Source organism: Cicer arietinum, chromosome 1 (genome assembly GCF_000331145.2).
Source record: "Cicer arietinum cultivar CDC Frontier isolate Library 1 chromosome 1, Cicar.CDCFrontier_v2.0, whole genome shotgun sequence".
NCBI lineage: Eukaryota > Viridiplantae > Streptophyta > Magnoliopsida > Fabales > Fabaceae > Cicer > Cicer arietinum.
The window spans coordinates 15,065,286-15,088,000 of NC_021160.2; the positions used below are offsets into that span (position 1 = coordinate 15,065,286).

The following is a 22,715-nucleotide window of genomic DNA, read 5'->3' on the forward strand; positions in this document are numbered from 1 at the left end:
TTTACATTACATTACATAAAGCAATGGGACGTAAATCCTTCATAGAGACTTGTTCAACACCTTTAGGAATGAGAGTAATATTAGTCATGTTGAGATTAAATGGTAAAATACCTATCGACAACCAAGACTAGCATTTTTTATATGTTTCAACGCCACATATTGGTTCGATATCGTAGAGAATATGGTCATTCCCGATTCTTCTAAGGAGAAAGTTGCAACGAGACTAGCATTTTTAGTAGGTGAGGTAGATGGGGCAATCACACTAAGGACGGACGCAATGACACTATGTTTTTGTTAGAAAATATATGAAAAATAAGTATGAATCTCATTACACAAATCAGGAGCACTTGTCAACATCATACTAGAATTGTTCACCAAATACTTAATACAATTACCTTTTCATCTAGAAGTAGAAACCGCGTGAAATCCCCAACACCCATAGACAACTTCTTCAAGATTAAATTTTGACCATAAGAATGTTATTCCTCTCATACAAAGTTATGAAAATCAACATCGAATAACCAGGCATTCTCGAATTTGAAAAGAGTCCGTTGAGATCTATGACGCATGTGAGGCTCACATGATAGAAGTATTCGATATTGATCTGAAGCTGGAGCCGATAGACTTTCAAGAGTAGCGTGAGGGAAGAATTCAAGCCATTCCTAATTCTCAAGATCCCTATCCAATTTTTCTTCAACAACTCTAGTAGTTCCCAAACTCTTGAACTAAGTAAAAGAGTACCCATCCATATGAATATGAACTAACAATGCATCCGAAATCGCATATCCGAAACCATTAATAAGTCAAGGGGCCTATCAACTCTACCTTTTTTTCTCTTCATCAAATAAGATATCATTCAAATCTCAATGATACATAAAGGGTGATTTGACGATAGAGATAATTGACAAATTAATTCCAAAAATATTTGCGCCGATTACTCTCTAGAAATCCATAAAATCCAGTCAAATGCCAATTACCATGATTTGTATCAATCACTTCCACATCAATATAGTTATGAGAATAATTTGAAATGGAGAAAGGAAAAGAGTCATTCCATAAAAAAAGCCATACCACGTCCTTGACCTTGTCGATCAATAGAGAAACAAGAATTAAAACCCATCAAATACTTAAATTTGGGCTATGCAAACATCATTGTGGGAGTTGGTCCACAAATCAAATCTTTGTAAGTTAAAAGAATTGGTCACTAGGACATTCATCAAAGTATTAGAAGTGGAAACAATATTGCTTGGAGTTACGATTTTTTTTTTATAATTATATATTTTGTTTTTTGATCTAAACCGTACAATGCACAAGTACACGTCTAACTCAAATAATTTTTATTAATTTATCAAAGACACCAAACTTCAAACATATTGAATTCATTTTCGACTGTTACACGTATAACATAAAATTGAAGTGTACAAGAAAGGTAAAGTATATGCTTACTGAAAAGGGCAATACATATCATTTATACGTGACAGCTAAGCCATTAACATGCACCTTCAACCTTTTTCTACTATAAAACTCTACCATTATTCGAAATTATCTTTTATTTATTTATTTATTTATTATATCCTCAATGAGGTGTTCAAATTCTTTAAACATTTTAAGTAGATGAGATATTATGAGTGGAAGCCCCACTCAAAAAATAAATAAATGAAAGTTTAACGAGAGAGTCTTCTTGTTACGGGTCAAACGAGATAGGTGAGAAATCACTACTTTCAATTTTCAATATTTGTATGTCTTAAATTTATATATTTGTTTTAATTATAATATAATGATAATAATAATAATTATATGTTTTTAAGTATTTATAGTATTAATTCACTTTTTAATTTTGGTAATAATTTATTCAACAACAAAATTATTGAATCATGTAAATGTATTTAATATTTATTTGTAAGTTGTTTAATATTGTATCTGTAAAAAATGTTGTAAAAATAAGTACGTCTAAAATGCCTCCATATTTATTATTTTTAATTTTTAAAAGGTCTCATTTTTTAATTTTATTTTAAGTCTCAATTTATTGGACCGACCGTCTTTTTAGGTGCTCGAATGAGAGGTTTTTTACACAAATTTTGTTTTTAAGAAACTCATTTAATAAGAAAACTAATAGATTTTTTGAAGCACGATTTTGGATGGTTCTTTGTTGATTCTGCTATTGACAGGTTATCCCTAATTTATTTTGTCTCAATGATTGTATTTGTCATATTATCCTGTCATTATTTGTTATGGTTGGTGTTAAGGATGATTCTCTTCAAACTGTTAGTGTCCACCTCAATTGACAAAATTACTCTTATTGGAATTATGCAATGAAGAAAAAAAAATTGATTGGAAAAGATATGTGGGGTTATGTTGATGGAACTTATGTTAAGTCTACAGATAAAAATGATGAAGCTAAATATGCAAAAGATCTGAAAACATGGAATGTTAGTAATTCAAAAATTATTACTTGGATTAATAATTATTTTGAGTTGTATATAGGAGTGCAACTAGTAAAGTATGATACTGCTAAAGAGATTTGGAATCACTTGAAACGTTTGTATGTTCAGTCTAAATTTGCCAAACGTTATCAATTGGAAAATGATATTAGGACCCTTAAGCAGAACAATATGACCATTCAGGAATTCTATTCGACAATGACTAATTTGTGGGATCAATTGGCTCTTATGGAATCAACTGAGTTGAAAGCAGCAAAGCGTACATTGATCAGAGAGAGCAACGTCTGGTTTGATTTCTGATGGCTCTTCGTGATGATTTTGAGGGCCTTCGTGGGGGTATTTTGTATCGTTCCTCTCTTCCTAATGTTGAATCGGTAGTTAATGAATTGTTGGCAGAAGAAATCAGACGTAAGACTCATTCTGGTGTGTCAGATAAGGAAATTCTCTCAACTCTTCCATCTATTTTTGCTGCTCCTGTTCAAAAAGGAAAATCTCAAGGGAGGGTTAGGCTTGGTAATTATGAATGTGCATTTTGCAAAGAAAAAGCTCATTGGAAAGCACATTGTCTGAAATTGGGGAGAGCACATAAGAATAATTTTAGGGGGTCATCGTCCAATGTTGTTGCTTCTTCTCCTCCTACCATTGACTCTAGTTCTGGTTCTGTATACTCATATGAGACTGCTTCCCAAATATCTGATATTGCAGAACAGCTTCAAAAACTTTTCGTCACTCAATCACATGTCATGTCTTCTAGCTCTTCTAAAGGTTTGAACTCTTCTAGTATGTCAGATATATCTCCTTCCAAATGGATTCTTGATTATGGAGCATCTCATTATATGACATATCATGATCTTTTGTGTTTGTGAATCATACCTCGTTTGTGTCGGTTATGACAACTGATGGTACTCATATGCCATTATTCGGCATTGGTTCTGTCTCCACACATAACTTGTCTCTTTCTGATGTTTATTATATTCCTAATATCACTTTGAGTCTTGCTTTTGTTAGCCAAATATGTGATTTCAGCGCTATAAAGCATGTCTTGTTGCTAAGGGATTCTTTCACCAATATGGTATGGATTAAGAAGAAATTTTTTCTCTTGTAGCCAAGATGGCCATTATTCGTACTCTTATTGTAGTTGCGTTTACTCGTCAATGACATATTTCCCAAATCAATGTCAAAAATACGTTTTTAAATGGTGAGCTTCATGAAGAAGTTTATATGGTCCCTCCACATGGGGTTTCTCATAATCAGGGGGAAGTGTGTAAGTTAAAAAAAAGGCTATCTACGGTCTTAAACAGGTTCTTCGAGTTTGGTTTGAGAAACTCTATATTGTGGTCACTTCTCTTGGTTTCTGCTCTAGTGAACATGACTCTACACTACTTATAAGGTCTACCACTTATGGTCGCATTATGTTTTCTTTGTATGTTGATGATATGATTATTACAGGTGATGATGTTAATGAAATCAATGAGTAGAAATTGCAGTTAGCCAAGCAGTTTGAGATGAAGGACTTGGGAACTCTTATGTATTTCTTAGGTATTGAAGTTGTCTACTCTCCTAAAGGCTAACTTCTTTCTCAATCCAAGTACATTGCCAACATTCTTGAACATGCTCGTATTTCTGATAATAGAGCAACATATACTCATCTTGAGTTGAATGTGAAATATGGTCTCTCGGATAGTGTTCATTTACCAGATCCCACTTTATACCATAAATTAGTTGGCAGCTTAGTGTATCTTACGATTACCAGACCTGATATTGCTTATGATGTTCATATTGCCAGTCAATTTGTTTCTCTCCGACTATAGTACATTGGGCAGTTGTTCTTCGTATTCTTCGTTATCTGCGAGGAACTCAATTTCAGAGCCTTCTCTTTCTATTGTCGTCTTCATTGGAGTTACATGCTTACTCTGATGCTGATTGGGATGGTGACACCACAAATCGTAAGTCCACTACATGATTCTGTATCTTTCTTGGAGACTCTTTTATTTCTTGGAAGAGTAAGAAACAAGATATTGCATCTCGCTCTTCTACAAAAGTTGAGTATCATGCTATGACATCTACTACTACTGAAATAATTTGGTTGCGTTGGCTTCTATATGATATGGGTATCTCTCTTTCTGAGCCAACTCCGATGCACAGCGATAATAAGAGTGTTATTCAAATTGCCCATAACCCGGTCTTTCATGAACACACTAAGCACATTGAGATTGATTGTCATCTTACTCGTCATCATCTTCAGCATGGAACCATTACTCTACCATTTGTCTCTTCTTTCTTACAGATTGTTGATTTATTCACAAAGATGCATTCCATTAAACGTTTTTGCTTTTTGGTTGACAAACTCTCGATGTTTTATGTTAATGCATCGTGAGTTTGAGGGGAGATATTAGATAATAATATTATATATTAGTAAGGATATTTTAGACTTTTCTATTCTCTTGTATATTTACATACTGTAATCCTATTACATTTAAGTTTGGTTTATTTGTTTATGAAACCCTAGCGAATAGTTATTTCTCTTCTTTCTCTTCTATGTTTATATTAGATTATCATTGTTAACACTCCGAATTACATATAAAAAATTTATATAAAGTCTTACAACAATTTTCGGCATATTATTTATTTATTTACTTTAATTTAAAACAAGGCATTTTGTTTATCACTTCATGGTTATATGAAATATGAAGAGAAATGAAAAAAGAGACATAAATATAGAGAATACATAATCTAAAATTAACATATAACTTTTAGATAATTTAAATATATTTCAATTTCTACAAATATAAATTAGTTTGTTTATAGTCTATGTAAAAGTATTTTTTTTTATTTATATTCTCGTAAATGTTGTAAAAAAGTCTCTGAGACTAATTTTTGTTTGAAAATATTGATTAGGTTAATATTTTATGATGCGACTGTAATGATAAGGATATGATATACTTGTAATTTTTTAAAACTAATTAATTTAAAACAAATAATAAAAATATTAAAACAAAATTATAAAAAATAATTAGGGTTCTTCCACCTGCCACTCTCATCTTCATGCCCTTTTTCACTCTACTCTCAACTTGTCTATCTCTCACTCTTTATCCAAATTTTCATCTCTTTCTCTCTTCACATTTCCCTTTCTTATTGTTTGAACCAATTTGAATCTTTGTTTTTAATTTCATTTCTTGTTTCTCTTCAACTCCATTCCCATACTAAACATTTGTTGCAAAATCAAAAACTTACATTATGGATCTAAAAAATTGTTGCCTTGTGGGGAAATTATGTGGATTACACATATATGCACTTTATATCCATGTATCTATTATATTTATGACTTAAGATAAAAAAATAAAAAAAATAAATAAATAAATAAATAAATAAGATTAAAAAAAACCATAAAACAAATGTATAACATTTTCTTTTGTTTTAACCAACCATTGCTTTTAGTGAAAAGAATGTTTAAAATAACTTGTTTGAGTATAAGAAATAAGTCATACGACACAATGTTTTGGTTATGTTTTCTTTGCTTTTTGATGGCGAGATTTGAGGGTAAAATGTTGAAAACATAGTACTAGTGATGGAGAAAAAAAAGGAAAAAAGTTTCACATAAAAAAAAATAGAAAACGAGGGAAGGGATAAAAAAATAAGGAAAAACAATTCAAATGTGAGTAGGGGAAAGGGGGAATGGTAATAGTGTTGGGGTTTAAAGACATATTAAAATATTGGTTTATGGATGGTAGGGATTCTTAGGGGTACAAGATGAAGACATAATTTAATTAAGGATTTTGAAATTAAATGTTTATTATTATTTTTAAATGACTAAATGAATTTATTTAGTTTTACATAATAAAAAATACAAAGTCAACAACATTTCTAATTTCTTAAATAAGCGATGAGATGATAATCTCAGTCAATTTTAAAAAGGGGATGAATAATTTAAAAAAAATTCTTTTCACAAATGCACATAAAGCATGAAATAATAGATAATTTATGCTAAACATTATCTTTTCATAAAATATATCAATTAATATTTTCTTCTTTTACTTAAAAATTTGGAAAAATGCATGTCCTATTTCTTTTTCTTAGATTATGAAATTTTTTCTCAATTATCTTGATGTGGGACACCAAGATAATTAATACCTCTTGGTAAAGTTGGTATGACCATGACCCCAATAATCGTCTCAATTGTTCTTCATTTACTCATTGTTGTATGTCTGGAACAATCCTCAAATGTTCCACCATGTACTTGGACCATGCATGTTATGACTTGATGAATGCAATGCATTTGTAATGTTATGTGCGCAACACATTATTCACCCACACTTTCATAAACTCAGTAATACATTACAGTTAGAGGATACCTTAATTCTAGATCAATTCTAAAAACTTTAGCTAGTTTTTTGTTTAAATTTTAAATATGTATTTTAATTTCCACGTTCAAATTAGGAAGTTTGGACCAGAGGCATCATGACCAGAAGCAGTGTGATCAAATACAGATTTTGATCATAGATAATATGTTAAGGGGAACTTGGGTCAGAGGCAGAATGACCAGAAGCAGCGTGATCAAAGGCAAAACTGCCCATGAACAAAAAGAGAATCAGAGGCAAAACTACCCGAAAAAAAAAAAAGAGAAATTAGAGGCAAAACTACCTATATTTCATCCATCACAATTTACTCCATTCCTTAAATTTTTAACGCATCATGAACATCACATATGCATAATGCATGATTGTAGAGGCAGTTAAATGCAGTTTCACAAAAAAATTCTTATATGCTAAAATTTATAGTTCTCTCACTCTCAGATTTTAAGAAAACCAATAACTAAACCCAGAAAATCAGTTTAATCATAAAAATAAAAATAGACTTCGAACCCAGAACCCACATGCGAATGTGAAAATAGTTTTAAAAAAACTTATAGTTATAAGACTTATCATTTTGTTTTTGAGCTGATTTAGGGAGTAATGTGATCTGGCAGTCCTTAGTTTTCCTCAATCCCAATGCTTTGTTCCAATTCTTGTTTTTTCATATTATATGATATCGTTCTTTGTTGATTTTTGAAGATTGATGGGTGGAATCGTGCATGCAATGGGTCGGGACAGGTCCTAGGAGCTTCAGTAAACTATTATTTTTCAGACATTTTTAGAAAGAAAAATAAAGGAAAAATAGAAGATTGGAGAAGATGGTGAACAGTGACTGATGTTGGTGTTCTACAGAGGGAATTTAGTTATGGAAATATAAGAATGAGAGTGAAAGAGAAATTTTTTTTGGGAAAGGAGAGAATAAGCGAAGGAAAAGGTGTGAGTTCCCTTTTTGGCCCTTGGACATCTCTCATTTTTACCATTTTTCCATTTTTATATAAATTTAAATTTAATAAATGCTAAAAATAAAATGTCATAGTTAATAAATTTTTATTTTATTAATTTTTAAAAATAAGTGGGTTGTTACATTAGTCAAACTATTGAGCTTTAATTAAAAATTGAATATCGTTTTTTCTCTATTATTTTATTTAAATAAGTGATTTTCACATCAATCTTTTTTTTTTCTTTGTGTTTCTTTGTTATTTCATCCACTAAATGCGACATAGTTTGATTTTTTCCTCTTGTTGCGGTGTTCATTTTGTTCAGATTGACAGACTAACTTTGATCTAGATCAAAAAGATTCTATCAATGAATGACCTTAACGTCATCAACATTACAAATTTAGAAGCATGAGTATTTCACTAAATTTAAACTTGTCAAATTTGCAGGCAGTTTGTTGTTTTATGCCATTAACCTAAGTGTTGTAAATTTGTTCACAAATTCATTCTTTTTAGTTTTAACGAATTTGTATTTGTGTTGTCCTCGAACAATGTACTCTTTTAAACCTAATGTTGTTCTTCCTTCCTTAGAAAGATGTGGTTTAAGACCATTTTTTTGCCTGAAGTCAACTATTTCCTTTGTTTTTTCCTCAATTTTATTTAATTAAGTGATTTTTACATTTATCTATTTTTGTTGTTGTTTTTTTTGTTATTTTGTCGTCCATGTGTGACATTGCTTTGTCTGTCGTCTTAGTGCGACATTTTGATTTCTCGTCTCGTTGTGACATTCATTTTATTTAGATCGACAAATCGATTTTGATTCAATACAAATGCCATTAAAGATTTTGGCATCATCAACATTCAATTTTCATATATATAAGTATTTTAGACATTGTAATTTTATCATATATGTAGACTTTACAACATTTGTAAATATTTTACTATTCCATGCTATTAACTTAGATGATTTAAATTTGTTCATAAATTCATCTTTTTTAATTTTAATGACTTTAAATTATATCGATCGAAATCGATGTAATTTTTTTTATTAATTTAAATAAATAAATATTATTTTTTTAATTAATACAAATTTAGATTCGAACCTCCAATCAATTTATTTCTAATTAAAGCTAATAACAACTTGATTCAAATTACTTAATGAATAATGACAATCATCTACAAATATTCACACAACAAAGGAAAAATATATAGATGATTTAATTGATTCTGTATGGATTTAGTTGATATATATCATCATGCCTATCAAATTGTGTATCTGACATTATTTCATTACTGCCCTAAAAACACATTATGTCATATTCGAGTAAAAAAACATATCACTAATTCACTATATATGTTTGATATAGAAAAAATATTTAATTTATTTAAATTTTCAGTAAATAATTTTTACTTTATTGATCAATATTTATAAACCTCAAATTATTATTTGTTTTATTATTTATTTTTATTACAATTATTTTTAAAGTTATGCAAAAATATATATAATTAAATATCTTATCAATAATAGAGATTTATTTTGAGTTTAACTTTTATGTACTAAGAGTCTAAAAGTTTTATTCCATCAATAAATTATGATTAACCATATAAGTAATTTTATAATTAGTTATAATAAAAATTAAATATTATTCAAAATTTAACAATTGTGATTGACTATGGTATAAAAACTATTTATATTGATAGTATATATAAATTAAATTTATTTATTTATCATTTTCTTTGACTATAGATTTATTTTTCAGTTCAAAAATTAAATTTATATGCATTTCCTTTGAAGTTTTAGGTATAATTCTTAACTTTTTTAAAAAGAAAGTGTAATTCTTAACTTAAAATACATCTTTTATAACTTTTTAAAAAGTTATGAATTTATAGAAATTATAAACAATTATAAATATTTCAAATTAATAATTAAATAAAAAATATTTAATATAATACATCTAAGTTTTATCCTTATTAAAATTTAAAAAATTATTCGATCAATATTCGAAAGTGAATTTGTTTAGTAGATGACATAGCAGCTATTATTTGTTTTTTAATAAATTGTATAACAGCTATTATACTACTAATACTATTTTTTTAGTCAAGAAGAAATGGTTAATAGAATTCAAATTTGAATATTGATAGAAATAATTTAATTTGGTATTATTATTTTTGGCATATATTAATACCGGTACTATATCATTTGGATTCATCGGAATTCCCATTTTACTGTAATAATTGTAATGTTAAATTCTTTTGATTTTGAAAGAGGTAGCGGCAATTCCTAGAGAGAGAAAAAAACAGGAGAGAGAATATTGCTGAAGAAGAAGAACAAGATAACAAGCTCTTCTATGCTATCTCAGACAAAACGCAATTGTAACTTGTGAGATTTCATTTTCTCTCTCTCTCTCACTTTGACTTCTTATTAAACAAATTTTGATTATTTTTCTCTTATTACAGAATTTCACCTTTCAATTTCAATTCTTGAACAAGTCTTCCCATGTCAAAAAAGGATTGAATTTGTTGACCTAAATTCTCACTCTTCTTCATTTCCAACACCGTCAGGTACTCAATCTATTAATCATTTTTATTTTGTTAATCAAGTGTAATTAACTTGTTTCATTTTTTAATTTTAGGCTAATTGATGTTTTAGTTCTCAAATTAAAAAAATCTGGGGTGTGTTCTGTTTCTTTCGAATTAAAGTTAATTTTCTTATATTTTGTTGTTTTTTATATTTTATTTTATGCTAATTGATTGTTTTAGTTTCAAATTAAAAAAAAAAACAAACAAAAAAAAAACTGGGTTTTATTTTAATTGAGGTTAATTTACTTAAATTTTGTTTTTTGTTTTTGTTTTTGTTTTTTATGGGCAAAAGATGATGTTGTCAAGAATGGAAAGTGGTAAGAAGAATGGTGGGGTTTCTAGTAACCAAAAGAAATTACTAAAGGATGTTGAAACTATGAATAAAGCTATGTATTTGGATAGAAATTCTTCAAGGAATTCACTATCTGGTTCGAGTTCGAGTTCTCAATCTAAAACCGTAGGAAAATCTGTTTTTCGGGATCCGAAACCAAGGCCTAAAGGAAGTAGTAATAGTAATGATGATAATGATGGTTTGCAGAAGGATAAAAGGTCTATATGGAATTGGAGGCCATTGAAGGCCCTTTCACATATCCGTAATAAGAGGTTCAATTGTAGTTTTTATCTCCATGTACATTTGGTTGAAGGATTGCCTTCCACTTTTGATGATTTGAGTCTTTCAGTGTATTGGAAGAGAAGGGACGGGGTTTTGGTGACCCGTCCAGCGAAGGTGATTCAGTGTGTGGCTGAATTTGATGAAAAGTTGACTTATACTTGCTCAGTTTATGGCAGTAGGAGTGGACCTCACCATTCTGCGAAGTATGAAGCAAAGCACTTTTTGCTCTACGCTTCGCTTCTTAGTGCGCCGGATCTTGATTTGGGGAAACATCGAGTTGATCTCACGAGGTTGCTTCCTCTCACTCTAGAGGAGCTTGAGGAGGAGAAGAGCTCGGGGAAGTGGACTACTAGTTTCAGGTTATCAGGAAAGGCTAAGGGTGCTGTGATGAATGTCAGTTTCGGGTATACGGTTGTTGGTGAAAACACCAGCTCGACAAGAGATGGACTTAATGCTCCTAATGTGTTGACTTCAAGGCAAAATAGTATTTCTTTGATGAAACCGGACGTTAAACACCGACAGTTTGATGGAAGCAGCAGCGTGAGGCGCGCTGGAAGTTTACAAAACTTTAGCAGTCGGGATTCCTCCCAAGCTACAGAAGAGGTAAAGGATCTTCATGAGGTGTTGCCGTCGTCAAAGTCTGCACTAGCCAGCTCAATAGACGCCTTATATAAGAAATTTGATGAAGCAAAAGCATGTGGCTCTATTGACAATGAACCTGATTCTGATATGTCAAAAGAAAATCTTGAACCAATCAAACAAGATGCCCTTACTTCATTTGACGTTGGAAAAGAAACGCCTGAAGTGCAGGCTGTTAATGATGGAAATACATGTCTGTTGCTTGACACACCTGAACTCGATGTATTTCAAGAAAATGTGGAGACAGATAAACCAGTATACTATCTTTTACTTGACTCTGAAAAAGAAAAAACTGAAGGCTGTCAAGATAATGAGTTTTTTGTTGTCGATAAGGGTTTTGAAACCTCACCAATTGAAACCTCACCAATTGAAACTGTTAAAGGAGAGGAGTCATTCAACAAGGCTTCTGAAGATGCTTCCACAGTTGACAGTACCTTCATCGTTGATACTGCAGGCTGCTTACAAGTATCTTCTGAAGATAGTATTATACATGATTCTGTTGATGAGACAAATGATGGTTGTAAGGATGAGGCAGTGGTAGATGAATCTGCTTGCGAAGTGGATGATTTGTACACAGATGAACTGCTGCAAGAATTAGAATCAGCTATAAATAGTGTCTCAGATTTGGAGACAGTGGCTCTGGAGTCTCCTAAATTTGTGGAATCCAAATCTGAACATATGATGAGAAAGACACATAGCTTAGACGATGTTACAGAATCGGTTGCTAACGAATTTTTAAGCATGCTTGACATAGACCATAGTCCGGCAGGCTTGAACTATGAAAGCGAGCCCGAGTCCCCAAGAGAACTTCTTTTAAGAGAGTTTGAGAAGGAAGCCCTGGATGGGGGCTTCTCCTTATTTGGTTTTGATATGGAATGTGACAATGTATCTGATGATGGCTATGATGCTTCTAATGGGTCTGACCAGTGGAACTTCTCTGAGGCTATTCATTCATCATCGATGTTCCAACACCTGCAGAAGGAGCATCTAGTTGAGTCTCACGACGGGAGGAGCAAACAAAAGGCTCAAATGCTAGAAGATTTGGAGACTGAAGTCTTAATGCGTGAATGGGGTTTGAACGAGAAAGCTTTTCATCATTCTCCGCCAAAAGATTTTACTGGTTTCGGAAGTCCAATTCAATTACCACCTGAAGAGCCTCCGATGTTGCCTCCTCTTGCCGAGGGATTAGGCCCTTTTCTTCAGACAAAAGATGGGGGTTATCTACGGTCTATGAATCCCACACTTTTCAGCAATACTAAAGCTAGTGGGAGTTTAATCATGCAGGTTTCCAACCCTGTTGTTGTACCTGCAGAAATGGGATCCGGAATAATGGAAATTTTACAGTGTTTGGCTTCAGTTGGAATTGAAAAACTCTCGATGCAAGCAAAGGAGTTAATGCCACTGGAAGATGTCACAGGGAAGACAATGCAACAAGTAGCATGGGAAGCTATGCCTGCCTTAGAGGGAACAGAGAGGTTAGTCTATCCTGTTTTATATCATTGATTTTGGAGGTAGAGTTTTTAGTAATCATTCTTAAATGTTTCTGATTGACTTTTGCTTTGGTTTATATAGGCAATATCATTTGCAGCATGATGATTCAGTAACAGGGCAATATACTACTCGTGTGCAACCATCTGGACTGAAGTCTGGCAATTTTAATTCACGTTTAGTGGCCAACCAGACAGGCTCAGAGTTTGTTTCAATTGAAGATCTTGCGCCGTTGGCTATGAACAAAATTGAAGCACTTTCGATGGAGGGGTTGAGAATACAATCCGGGATGTCGGAAGAGGATGCACCATCAAACATTGTTGCCCAATCGATTGGGGAAATGTCAACTCTCCAAGGCAAGGGCATTGATATTAACAGTTCCCTCGGCATGGAAGGAGCTGCTGGTCTGCAGTTGATGGATGTAAAAGAAAGCAGCGACAGTGTTGATGGGATAATGAGCCTGTCGTTAACTCTTGATGAGTGGATGAAGCTGGATTCTGGTGAAATCGATGATGTAGATAACATCAGCGAGCATACTTCGAAACTTCTTGCAGCCCATCATGCTAACTCGTTCGACTTTATCCGTGGGAGTTCAAAAGGAGGAGATAGGAGACGAGGCAAAGGCTCTGCTAGAAGATGCGGTTTGCTAGGAAACAATTTCACAGTTGCGTTAATGGTGCAGCTTCGTGATCCTCTGAGAAATTATGAGCCTGTTGGAACACCGATGCTTGCACTTATACAAGTCGAGAGAGAGTTTGTCTTACCAAAGCAAAAAATTTATTGTAGTGTGTCTGAGTTATGGAACAACAACAACGAGGACAATGAGAGCGAAATAGTTGCAAAGGTGGAGGTGAAGGACACTGATAAAGAGGAGAAAATTTCTGAAGCAGAACTCATTCCTCAGTACAAGATTACTGAAGTTCATGTGGCAGGTCTTAAAACTGAGCCTCAGAAAAAGAAGATTTGGGGAACTTCGACCCAGCAGCAATCTGGTTCGCGATGGTTGCTTGCTAATGGAATGGGGAAGAATAACAAGTTTTCATCGATTAAGTCAAAGGCTGCATGTAAATCTGTTGCTCCAGTTACCACAAAGGTGCAGCCGAGTGATACCTTGTGGAGCATTTCTTCGCGTATTTTTGGTTCTGCTAAAAAGTGGAAGGAATTGGCAGTACTAAATCCAAATATAAGAAACCCTAATGTCATTATACCAAATGAAACTATTAGACTTAGTTGACTCAAGAGTGGAATTCCCAATTCAGATTTTTCTTGAAGAAGACTTATCCTTGTTGTCACAGGCAATATTTCTGTGAAGTTTAATTAATTTAATTGAGCCATCTGGGGAACCTGTTCCAGGAAATTGTTTGATTTTGTTAGAGCATCAATCAAATTGGACAAATAAGTGCAAGGTATGAGATATGGTTATATGGAGAAAACAGCATAAGCATAATGGACTTTTTATTGTAGGTTTACTTTTCTTTTGTAAAGTCGCTTGTTACTTTTCTTTGCATTAATTAATGTATGTACTTTTGTCATCTGAAAGTAGTGTGTGCATATTCCACCGGGTTATATATTGCAATTTATTAGAAAATATGGTGTTTTGTTTTACTATAATGAGAATTACTTGGAGTGAACTATAGTAATGGAGATAAGATGAATTCTTAGATAAGATGAATTGTTAATTAATGAATAATTATTTTTGGAAATAATAAAAATAGTTTTTTTTTTTTTTTTTTTACATTTTTATTGTTTTTAGAAATGTAGACAATTGGTACTTAAGTTTTAGTTTCATTGATGAATGTCGATATTGTTAGATTGGACATGTCTTGCGTTTGAATCTAAGACTTTGCAATTGTATATGTGACTTTCCATCAGTTCAAGTTCATCATCATATTCAATTTTCAAATCCATATTAATCCATCTTCAACCTATTAATTAGAGAAATCTCATTTCTCCCATCACTACCCTAAATCCTCTTCTCTTCTCTCCCCTTTCTTCAACAAAAAAAAAAAATCAATTTGAAAAACAGGCCTAATGAGAACACTAACAGATATAGAGGCATGTGGTAATACAAAAATCAGGCTCTAATTAAATTCAGTACAATACCAAAAATACAGAGAATCTCATATCTAAAAAAACTTAAACAAATCCAACAAATGTGGTAGATGATGTTGTTGGAAGGTTGAATAAGATAAAAAAATATTAACAGTGAATGAGAGTAGTGAAAGGTTTGAGGTTTTTGATTTATATAAGATGTTCATGTTGTATTGCATGCAAGTAGAGGGAGAAAGTGATGTTTTGAGAGAGAAAAAACAAATTTGATTTTTCTCACTCTTGCTACAAGTATTTGAATCATGGGGTGTAAAATCCCTAAACTGACGTTGAAAAAAACGATTTTGTAGTTGTAGTGTAAAATAGAATAAACCACCCATTTGTATCATGGACGGGAAGTCTCACATTGACGGACGAATTTCAATAGGAGAGATTTTTTTTTTTCTATTTCGCAAATTTGAGGATGTTTATAATTTCAAGATTGTGGTTTACTCCCTTAAGCCCATTTACACTAATTCACACTTTCAATGTATAACATCAATTTTTTCTTAAAAAATTCTTGAATATTACCCTTTTATGTATAATAACTAATTCATTTCACACAAATTAAATAAATGAAATAGAAAAATAATATTTTTACTCGTTAAATTATATTTATTAACTATTATTGTACTCACTATTATTATTAATAACCTACTTTAGTGATCAACTCACTTTAAAAAATAAAATGAAAATATCAATCATGAATAATTATAATATCCAATATTAATTTAATCGTTTTACCAATTTCTTATTTTAGAGAAGTCAAATTCTAATTTAATTGTCTAATCGAGCGTAGCTCAAATATTGAGATGGAGACACCTTAAGAAATTTGAGAAAAAAGTATGGGGTTGAAACTCTAGAGACTCCAAATTTATAAACTAGCAAAAACTTTCTCAAATTTAATCACACCAGTCAAAGAATTATATTAAGCGTGTTGAGGTGTTAGATGACTTTTCCACGTGTACGCAACATCGTGGAGAATATTTTTCAATCCCTATTTATCTACTTACCAAAAATATGAAATCCAAAAATACTTGTTATTGACTAAATCTCTATTCCTTCATCCTATAAATCACTATTCCTAAATGAGCAGCTGTTTGGTTCTTGAGGTGGCAATCATGAAGTTGGAATAAAATACATGAACTCTTCTATATTCAGTAGGGTGTATCATTGAACCTCTAATTTCATACATCATTTCCTACAAATTAGGCAAAATATCCCATGAAATTTACAACTCGTAAATGCTCTATGAAGTAAAATATGTAAAGACAAAATGCTGCTTTGAATTTACATTATGTAGAAAAAATGTTCCCTCAAATACAATTGTGGGTGGGATAAATGATAAAATTAACAAATGATTATATTGTAGACCTTGGGATTGATATTGTTTTTCACTAGGGCCAGATTGGATACCACCTCAGGTTCACCTCCAATCATTTTTCAGATTTATGAATTAGAAAATAGAGATTTAGTGGAAGAATAAATAGAGATTAAGTAGAATTTATATATATATATATATATATATATATATATATATTTAAATATATATATTTATTTATTTATTTATTTTATGTTTGTTTGGATATAGATGTTTCAGATTTTGTAAAATAAGATAAATAGGAATATTGAAAATTATAGACGTGAAAATACTCGCCGTAAGTGTAACTTACAGTTACATATGGATAAGTTATTGTGTTACTTAAGCTCTGTTTGCCAATATTAAAAAACAATTATAACGTATTTTGTTAAGTTAATTTCAGTAACTTGTCAACTTATAATTTATTATTGTTTTTTTCATTCTTTTTAATTATCGTAAAAAATATTAATTTTTTATCTTTTATAATTTAAAATAAATCACTTTAAAAATTTAAAATAATAATGTTTTATAAATAATTTATATAATTTAAAATTTAAAATAATTTTAATAAATAATATTTTAAAGTAAATAATTTATTTACTTTATTTTTAAATTATAAATAAATAATTTAAACATTAAAATAATAATATTTTAAAGTAAACAATTTATTTAATTTTATTTAAAATAAATAAAATAGATAAATAAATAAAAAATATGTCAGATCAATAAATTTTAAATTAGCAACAAAAAAATAATTATTTTTAAAATATTTTAAGTATTAATTGATCAATTTCTTTTAATTAAGAATATCTTTTTATATTTTAAATTAATTAAACTGCTAATTTTATCAAACACTTCAATTAATTTAATAACTATTAGTTATCAGTTATAAACTAATTTTACCGGACAAAGCCTTAATGTGATAGTTCAACACAATTAACAGAACAATTTAACTGACATAATTTAATTTGAAAGAAACTTTGATTAATTTGTAAATTTAGAATTTCAAATTATCTGACTCTAACAATTTTTAGTTTCATTTTTGTAGTTTACTTTTAAAAAATAATAAAAGCCCAACTATTTATATTTAAAAAAAATTAATTATAATTTTAATATCTCTATTTTCATCAATTCATCTCATGTTTTAAAATTCAACAATTTTAATCTCTTACTACGGTTTTTTAACTAACAAATCATGATGTGACTCATTATAAATTACGCGACATACAATATCATGAATCTAAAACTATATAAATGTATTAGTTATTCATGTTATTAATTAAATTAAAAAAAAAATAATTTTTAAAGTTGAATCTGAAATTTTTATATGATTTTATTACAATTTCATAAATGAATATTGTTTAACATCATTTAAAATATATCACATCTTCAATTTTTAATAGAAAAATCAAAATAAAAAATCAAAACTATCATATCTTAAAATAAGAAGATAAATTTTATAAATTGATAAAAATAAAATGACTAAAACTACAAATAAGTTAAAATAAAAAACCTAACTAAGAAAAGCATTTTTAACATTCGAACAAATTGTGGAAGTGTGTTTAATTTTACTGTAGTTGAAATTAATTTTATAAATCTTCGAGTTATTAACGGTTGAAGTAATTGAAAAAAAAAATAACAGAATATAAAATTGTTTAAAATACGAACAAAATTGTTTACTACAATATAAACAAATATAAAAAAGTTGGTCAAGTAAGGTGAAGTGGCTCACACCGTAGAGCGAAACAGATATCAAATCCCAGTGTAACCAACTCATTTAAAGTAGAAGCTGTTAACACACGTATTAAAAAAGTTGCAGAGTTAGAATTATTTTTAAAATCAAATCTATTTCCCATAATGAGAACCAAAAACATTAGAGAAGGTTCAAGATTCATATATACCAACACATGACACATAAGCCGAAATTAATATAAATATTAATATAAGAATATATACCTGATGGAAGCAACACTTATGTCATTTGATCAATACCTCTTCTCTTTCATCAATTAAAGTAAAATAGCAAAAGCATAGCACTGCCATATTCTCTGCCATGTTGGCTCATCAGTGCTTCTAGAATGAAGCTATAAGCAAACATATTACATATCATGCTCATTTCAAGCCAACTTGGTTCCTTTTGCCGAAACTCAAGTGGCGGCAATGCTACCAGTAGACTAAAACTAATATGGGGAAGATCATAAACCTGATAAATCCAATGCAGCATATGCTAACAAACATGAAAGAAAACTGAGAATATGTAGCAAAAAGAAATTGTTCTCTGCACAAACAATTATGTTTCCAGGTACTAAGAACATATAAATATCCCAATCAACACTATCAAATGTTTTAATAATTATATCCACATAAGAAGTTGATTGGACCGAAACGCACGAAAATGGCACAACATAGAAATGTCTAAGCTAGTCTAAGCAGATAACTAGTTAGCTGTCCAAGCATAGAGTTACAGCGGCGAGATGTAACTCACATCCCTCCCTATGATATCAAGGCCGAGCTCTCTTATTGGTGCATGCAGGACACTTGTAGTGCTTGATGTGCTCCGCCCGGGCAGGAGTGATCTTCACACATTTGCCATGGTACCACTTCTCACATAAGTCACAACAAATCCAGAACTCATCAGATGCAGATACATAGCTCTCACCACATGCGGCGCACTCCCCTTGCTCCTCTTCTTCTTCGTCCAATCCATCGTCCTCTTCTTTTGCTGGCTTTGAATACTTTCCCATTTCAGATCCGCGCTGCTTTAATGTGTTCCAATGAGGAAACAATCATGAATGGCATATTTATAAGTAAATAACAACACAGCTAGTGTTGATGCTTCACTAGAGTAAAGAACAATAAATAATGCAACTATGATACTTAAAAACTATAAGAATTAAAGAGGATATTATACAAGGAAGAGTGAAGGTTAATTGATTTTTTACCGCTTTGGAACCCGACTTCGATTTGTTGCCGTTGTGGCTTGAGACTGATGGCTTTTCCTTTGCCTGTTTCTTTACAGTTCCAGTCACAACCTCAAATATTGTGGGAAGATCATTAATCATAGTGAAAAGGCGTTTCCTATATGAAGAATTACACTGCATCACAGATCCGGAAATATATAGCAAGAATTTTTAATTTGAATGAAGTGATTTTGTTTTTCATTTTGGTAATCGTGACATTCATCAACACACAAGTTCTTTATACCATCACAGCCACACCAACAAGTTCTTGTCAGTTTCATGACAGTTTGTCTTGACTGAAGATCTTTAGATGTGAAATTTATGTATACAGGCATCATAAATAAGCAGATGTTAGATATTGCATATGTACACATAGCTGTGGAAAACTCTCAAAGTCTTCCTCTCAACACTGCATTTCTTATGAAAATTTTAGCAAGGTATTCCATATTTTATGGAGAGTTTCCATTATAATCACCATCATAATGTATGTTACAAGACTGAAAAAAATTAAATCAAATCAATCTTGCCAAATAAGAAACATAAGTTCAGCCGTAAAGAAAATGACATGCATGATGCAACCAAATATGTTCTCATTCAACACAGAAAATGATTACTGAAAAGTGAAAGAATAGCATAATATAGGATTGGAGAAAAAGATAATGATTACAGAAAAGTGAAAGCATATAAACATAGAAGTGAAGAAAATAATTATCATACCTGTCAGCTCTATCAAAACCAAATCTTGCCCCGAAGTAGAAAGCCACAGAGAGTAGCCATGTATCACTGTGAACAGCAACTAAAGATAGCCAGTCTTTTTCGTCCATTCCATCCCTAGCAAAATTTATGCCCAATGCAGGTTCCGGGAGTTCAGGAGGAACTTCTTCAGCAGGTAAAGTAACTTCCCATATTTCAGCGGGATATCCATACAGACAAAGGTTCTCCTTGTCTGATGTACAACATGTTAAACAAAATACATCAAATAATTACATAATGCAGTCTACATCTATTAAAGTTTTCTGCAATGCTTATAAATTACAAAATAATTACAGAAATCAAACATATGAAACAGAGAAACAGACATAAAAAATAGGCAAATATGTTTGATATTACACATGATTGCTAAGCTATATTTTTGAAAAAAATTATACTGTAATGCAATGAAGGGAAATTCAACATCAAATTTCAACTTGAGAATTACCAAGCCTACAAAACTGCTAAATAACATTAATAGGAAAAAGAAACAGAATATAATTAGCTCCAGCTACTAAAAGCAATAGTATAAAGACATCAGGGAATTGGTCTTACTTATTGAAAGTAATCTAGAACAAAAAAACCGAAAGGGTTAGTTTTAATTGAAGGGTTAATTCAATGTGTTTTTTTTCCTGGATCCGGGTTGGATGATTATTGGATTTGGTGCATCAGGTGGGATTGGTAAGAATATTATGGCATTCAATGTAACATGACAGTCAAAACCATACTTGCCCTTTTTTAAACAATGTGAATCCAAAATCAAATACACAGAATTTATGCAATAATGGTATTTTGGTAATTCATTAACATTAATATAGTCCAAAATCATTTTAAAAACAGATATCGTCTATCATAATATTAAGCTTTCACAAAGGGCAAATTTTCATAAGATTCAACTTCTAGCAATTGAAAATCGTGAAACAGAAGACCTATTTTTATAAGATTCAACTTCAAGAATCAAATCATGAATTAAAAGATCTATCTTCCAAACTGCGAATCAAATCTTATTTTGAACTGTAAGCTCAAATAAGTTCTCATCCAAACAGTTGAAAACAATCAGAATGTAGAAAAAAATTGTAGGTCAAAACAAGCAAAAACATTAATTCCATTAATTTGATTTGGGAGTCGGCAAGAAAACCACTCATACAGACCAAATAGGAGGCAAAACAAGTCTATCACAGTGAAGCATAAATGCACTACACTCAACAAAAGGATTACCAAAATCTTTTGACCACTATGATTTTACTTCCCACAAAAATATTAAGTAGAAAGAAACCACCTTTACCAAAAGGGGTGACTTCAACAATTCTCAACTTCCCAATTCTCAAAAACGCGTGCGACTGATTCACATCCCAAGCTTCATAAGTTCACAAAATCTTTTCATACCAAAAAAAAAAATACACTAAAATTGAACTCACTCCATCATCACTAAATTTTATTTATCTCCAAAAAAAATTTCAATTTTTCATCATTCACACACAAATCTACAAACAAAACACTAAATAAGTAAATAAATTAACACCAAAGCTTAAAAAAAACATTAATCGAGACTCAACACACGCAAAATCATAAGATGAAAAAAAAAATTAAAACACGAGTAACGATAGATCAAAGGTTAAACCCTAACCAGGATCACACTGCTGGTAAAACTCATCAACATCTGCAAAAAAAAAAAACAATTAAAAAAAAACAAAAAAAAAAATATAAAAAAATTGAGAATTCAGTGAGAGAGAGAGAGAGAAAGAAACCAGTGGTGAGAGCTTTAATCATGCCAGCTCTACGACCCTTGAAGTCACGGAAAACGGCTTCGACGGTACGAGGGTTAGACGGAGGTCCAGCAGCAGCGGCAGCAGCAGCAACTTCCATGAGCTTTTTTCTGTTAAAAAAAAAGGGAATTGAAAAGAGAAAAGAGAAAGAGAAAGGGATTGGGATTTGGTTTAGCAAGAGCAGCAGCAGCAGCTGAGAAGGAAGAAGAAAACGAAAAAATGAGAGGGAAATAAGAGAATAAAGCAAATATATTATATACGTAGGGCGTCGATCGATGGATCACTACTCCTAATTCTTATTGCTAACTCCCACTATTATCATAATATTAAGCAACTTAATTTAAATCAATATTATAATTATCTCTTTAAATTTAAGTAGACTACCTCACACGTTTATAGCGTAAAACAGTTATTTCCTCCTCTAAACTTTTCTCAAAAACTCAATTTAATATTATAAAGTATTTCTTTTTCTTTTTTAATAAAAAAGCATTTATCTATTTAAACGACAACTGCCTTCAACTTTTTTTGTACAACAACATTCAATTTTTAATGAATTTTTATTTAAATAGATGAAAAAATTGTTTTATTTTGACATTTTTTTAAATACTACTTTTTTATTATATTTTTACTTTGTCAACTAAGGTGTGTATACTTAGAAGAGAGGATGAGTGAAAAATCCTTCTAAATTAAAAAAGATTATGAGGCATCAGCATGTATTAAAGAAATACAAAGCATGGTAAGCT

At 30.9% G+C, this 22,715-nt stretch overlaps 2 protein-coding genes across 3 annotated transcripts; one reads left to right on the forward strand and one right to left on the reverse strand.

The window, feature by feature from the left end:
- Window positions 1-9,943: 9,943 nt before the first annotated feature.
- On the forward strand, window positions 9,944-14,614 carry LOC101514982 (protein PLASTID MOVEMENT IMPAIRED 1-RELATED 1-like). The gene is made up of 4 exons (XM_012719476.3): window positions 9,944-10,108; window positions 10,186-10,290; window positions 10,601-13,035; window positions 13,133-14,614. The coding sequence occupies exons 3-4, from the start codon at window positions 10,601-10,603 to the stop codon at window positions 14,280-14,282; spliced, it is 3,585 nt and encodes a 1,194-aa protein (XP_012574930.1). The 5' UTR covers window positions 9,944-10,108; window positions 10,186-10,290; the 3' UTR covers window positions 14,283-14,614.
- Window positions 14,615-18,752: 4,138 nt separating this feature from the next.
- Window positions 18,753-22,284, reverse strand: LOC101515307 (PHD finger protein ALFIN-LIKE 4-like). Of its 2 annotated transcripts, none has more exons than XM_004513404.4 (5): window positions 21,955-22,284; window positions 21,834-21,866; window positions 20,174-20,402; window positions 19,439-19,574; window positions 18,753-19,252 (listed from the first exon to the last, which is right to left on the reverse strand). In XM_004513404.4, the coding sequence occupies exons 1-5, from the start codon at window positions 22,070-22,072 to the stop codon at window positions 18,998-19,000; spliced, it is 771 nt and encodes a 256-aa protein (XP_004513461.1). In that variant the 5' UTR covers window positions 22,073-22,284; the 3' UTR covers window positions 18,753-18,997. The 2 variants fall into 2 exon arrangements, with proteins under 2 accessions (XP_004513461.1, XP_004513460.1); XM_004513403.4 differs by having other exon boundaries at window positions 18,753-19,255; window positions 21,955-22,273.
- Window positions 22,285-22,715: the final 431 nt, after the last annotated feature.

Bases quoted from the DNA above. Each gene is read 5' to 3' on its own strand.
- LOC101514982 (XM_012719476.3), top strand. From the start codon at position 10,601: ATGATGTTGTCAAGAATGGAAAGTGGTAAGAAGAATGGTGGGGTTTCT. The intron at 13,036-13,132 runs GTTAGTCTATCC...TGGTTTATATAG, and splicing joins GCCTTAGAGGGAACAGAGAG to GCAATATCATTTGCAGCATG.
- LOC101515307 (XM_004513403.4), bottom strand. From the start codon at position 22,072: ATGGAAGTTGCTGCTGCTGCCGCTGCTGCTGGACCTCCGTCTAACCCT. The intron at 20,403-21,833 runs GTTAGGGTTTAA...GTTGTACATCAG, and splicing joins TTACCAGCAGTGTGATCCTG to ACAAGGAGAACCTTTGTCTG. The intron at 19,575-20,173 runs GTATGATAATTA...TTCTTCATATAG, and splicing joins GGTTTTGATAGAGCTGACAG to GAAACGCCTTTTCACTATGA.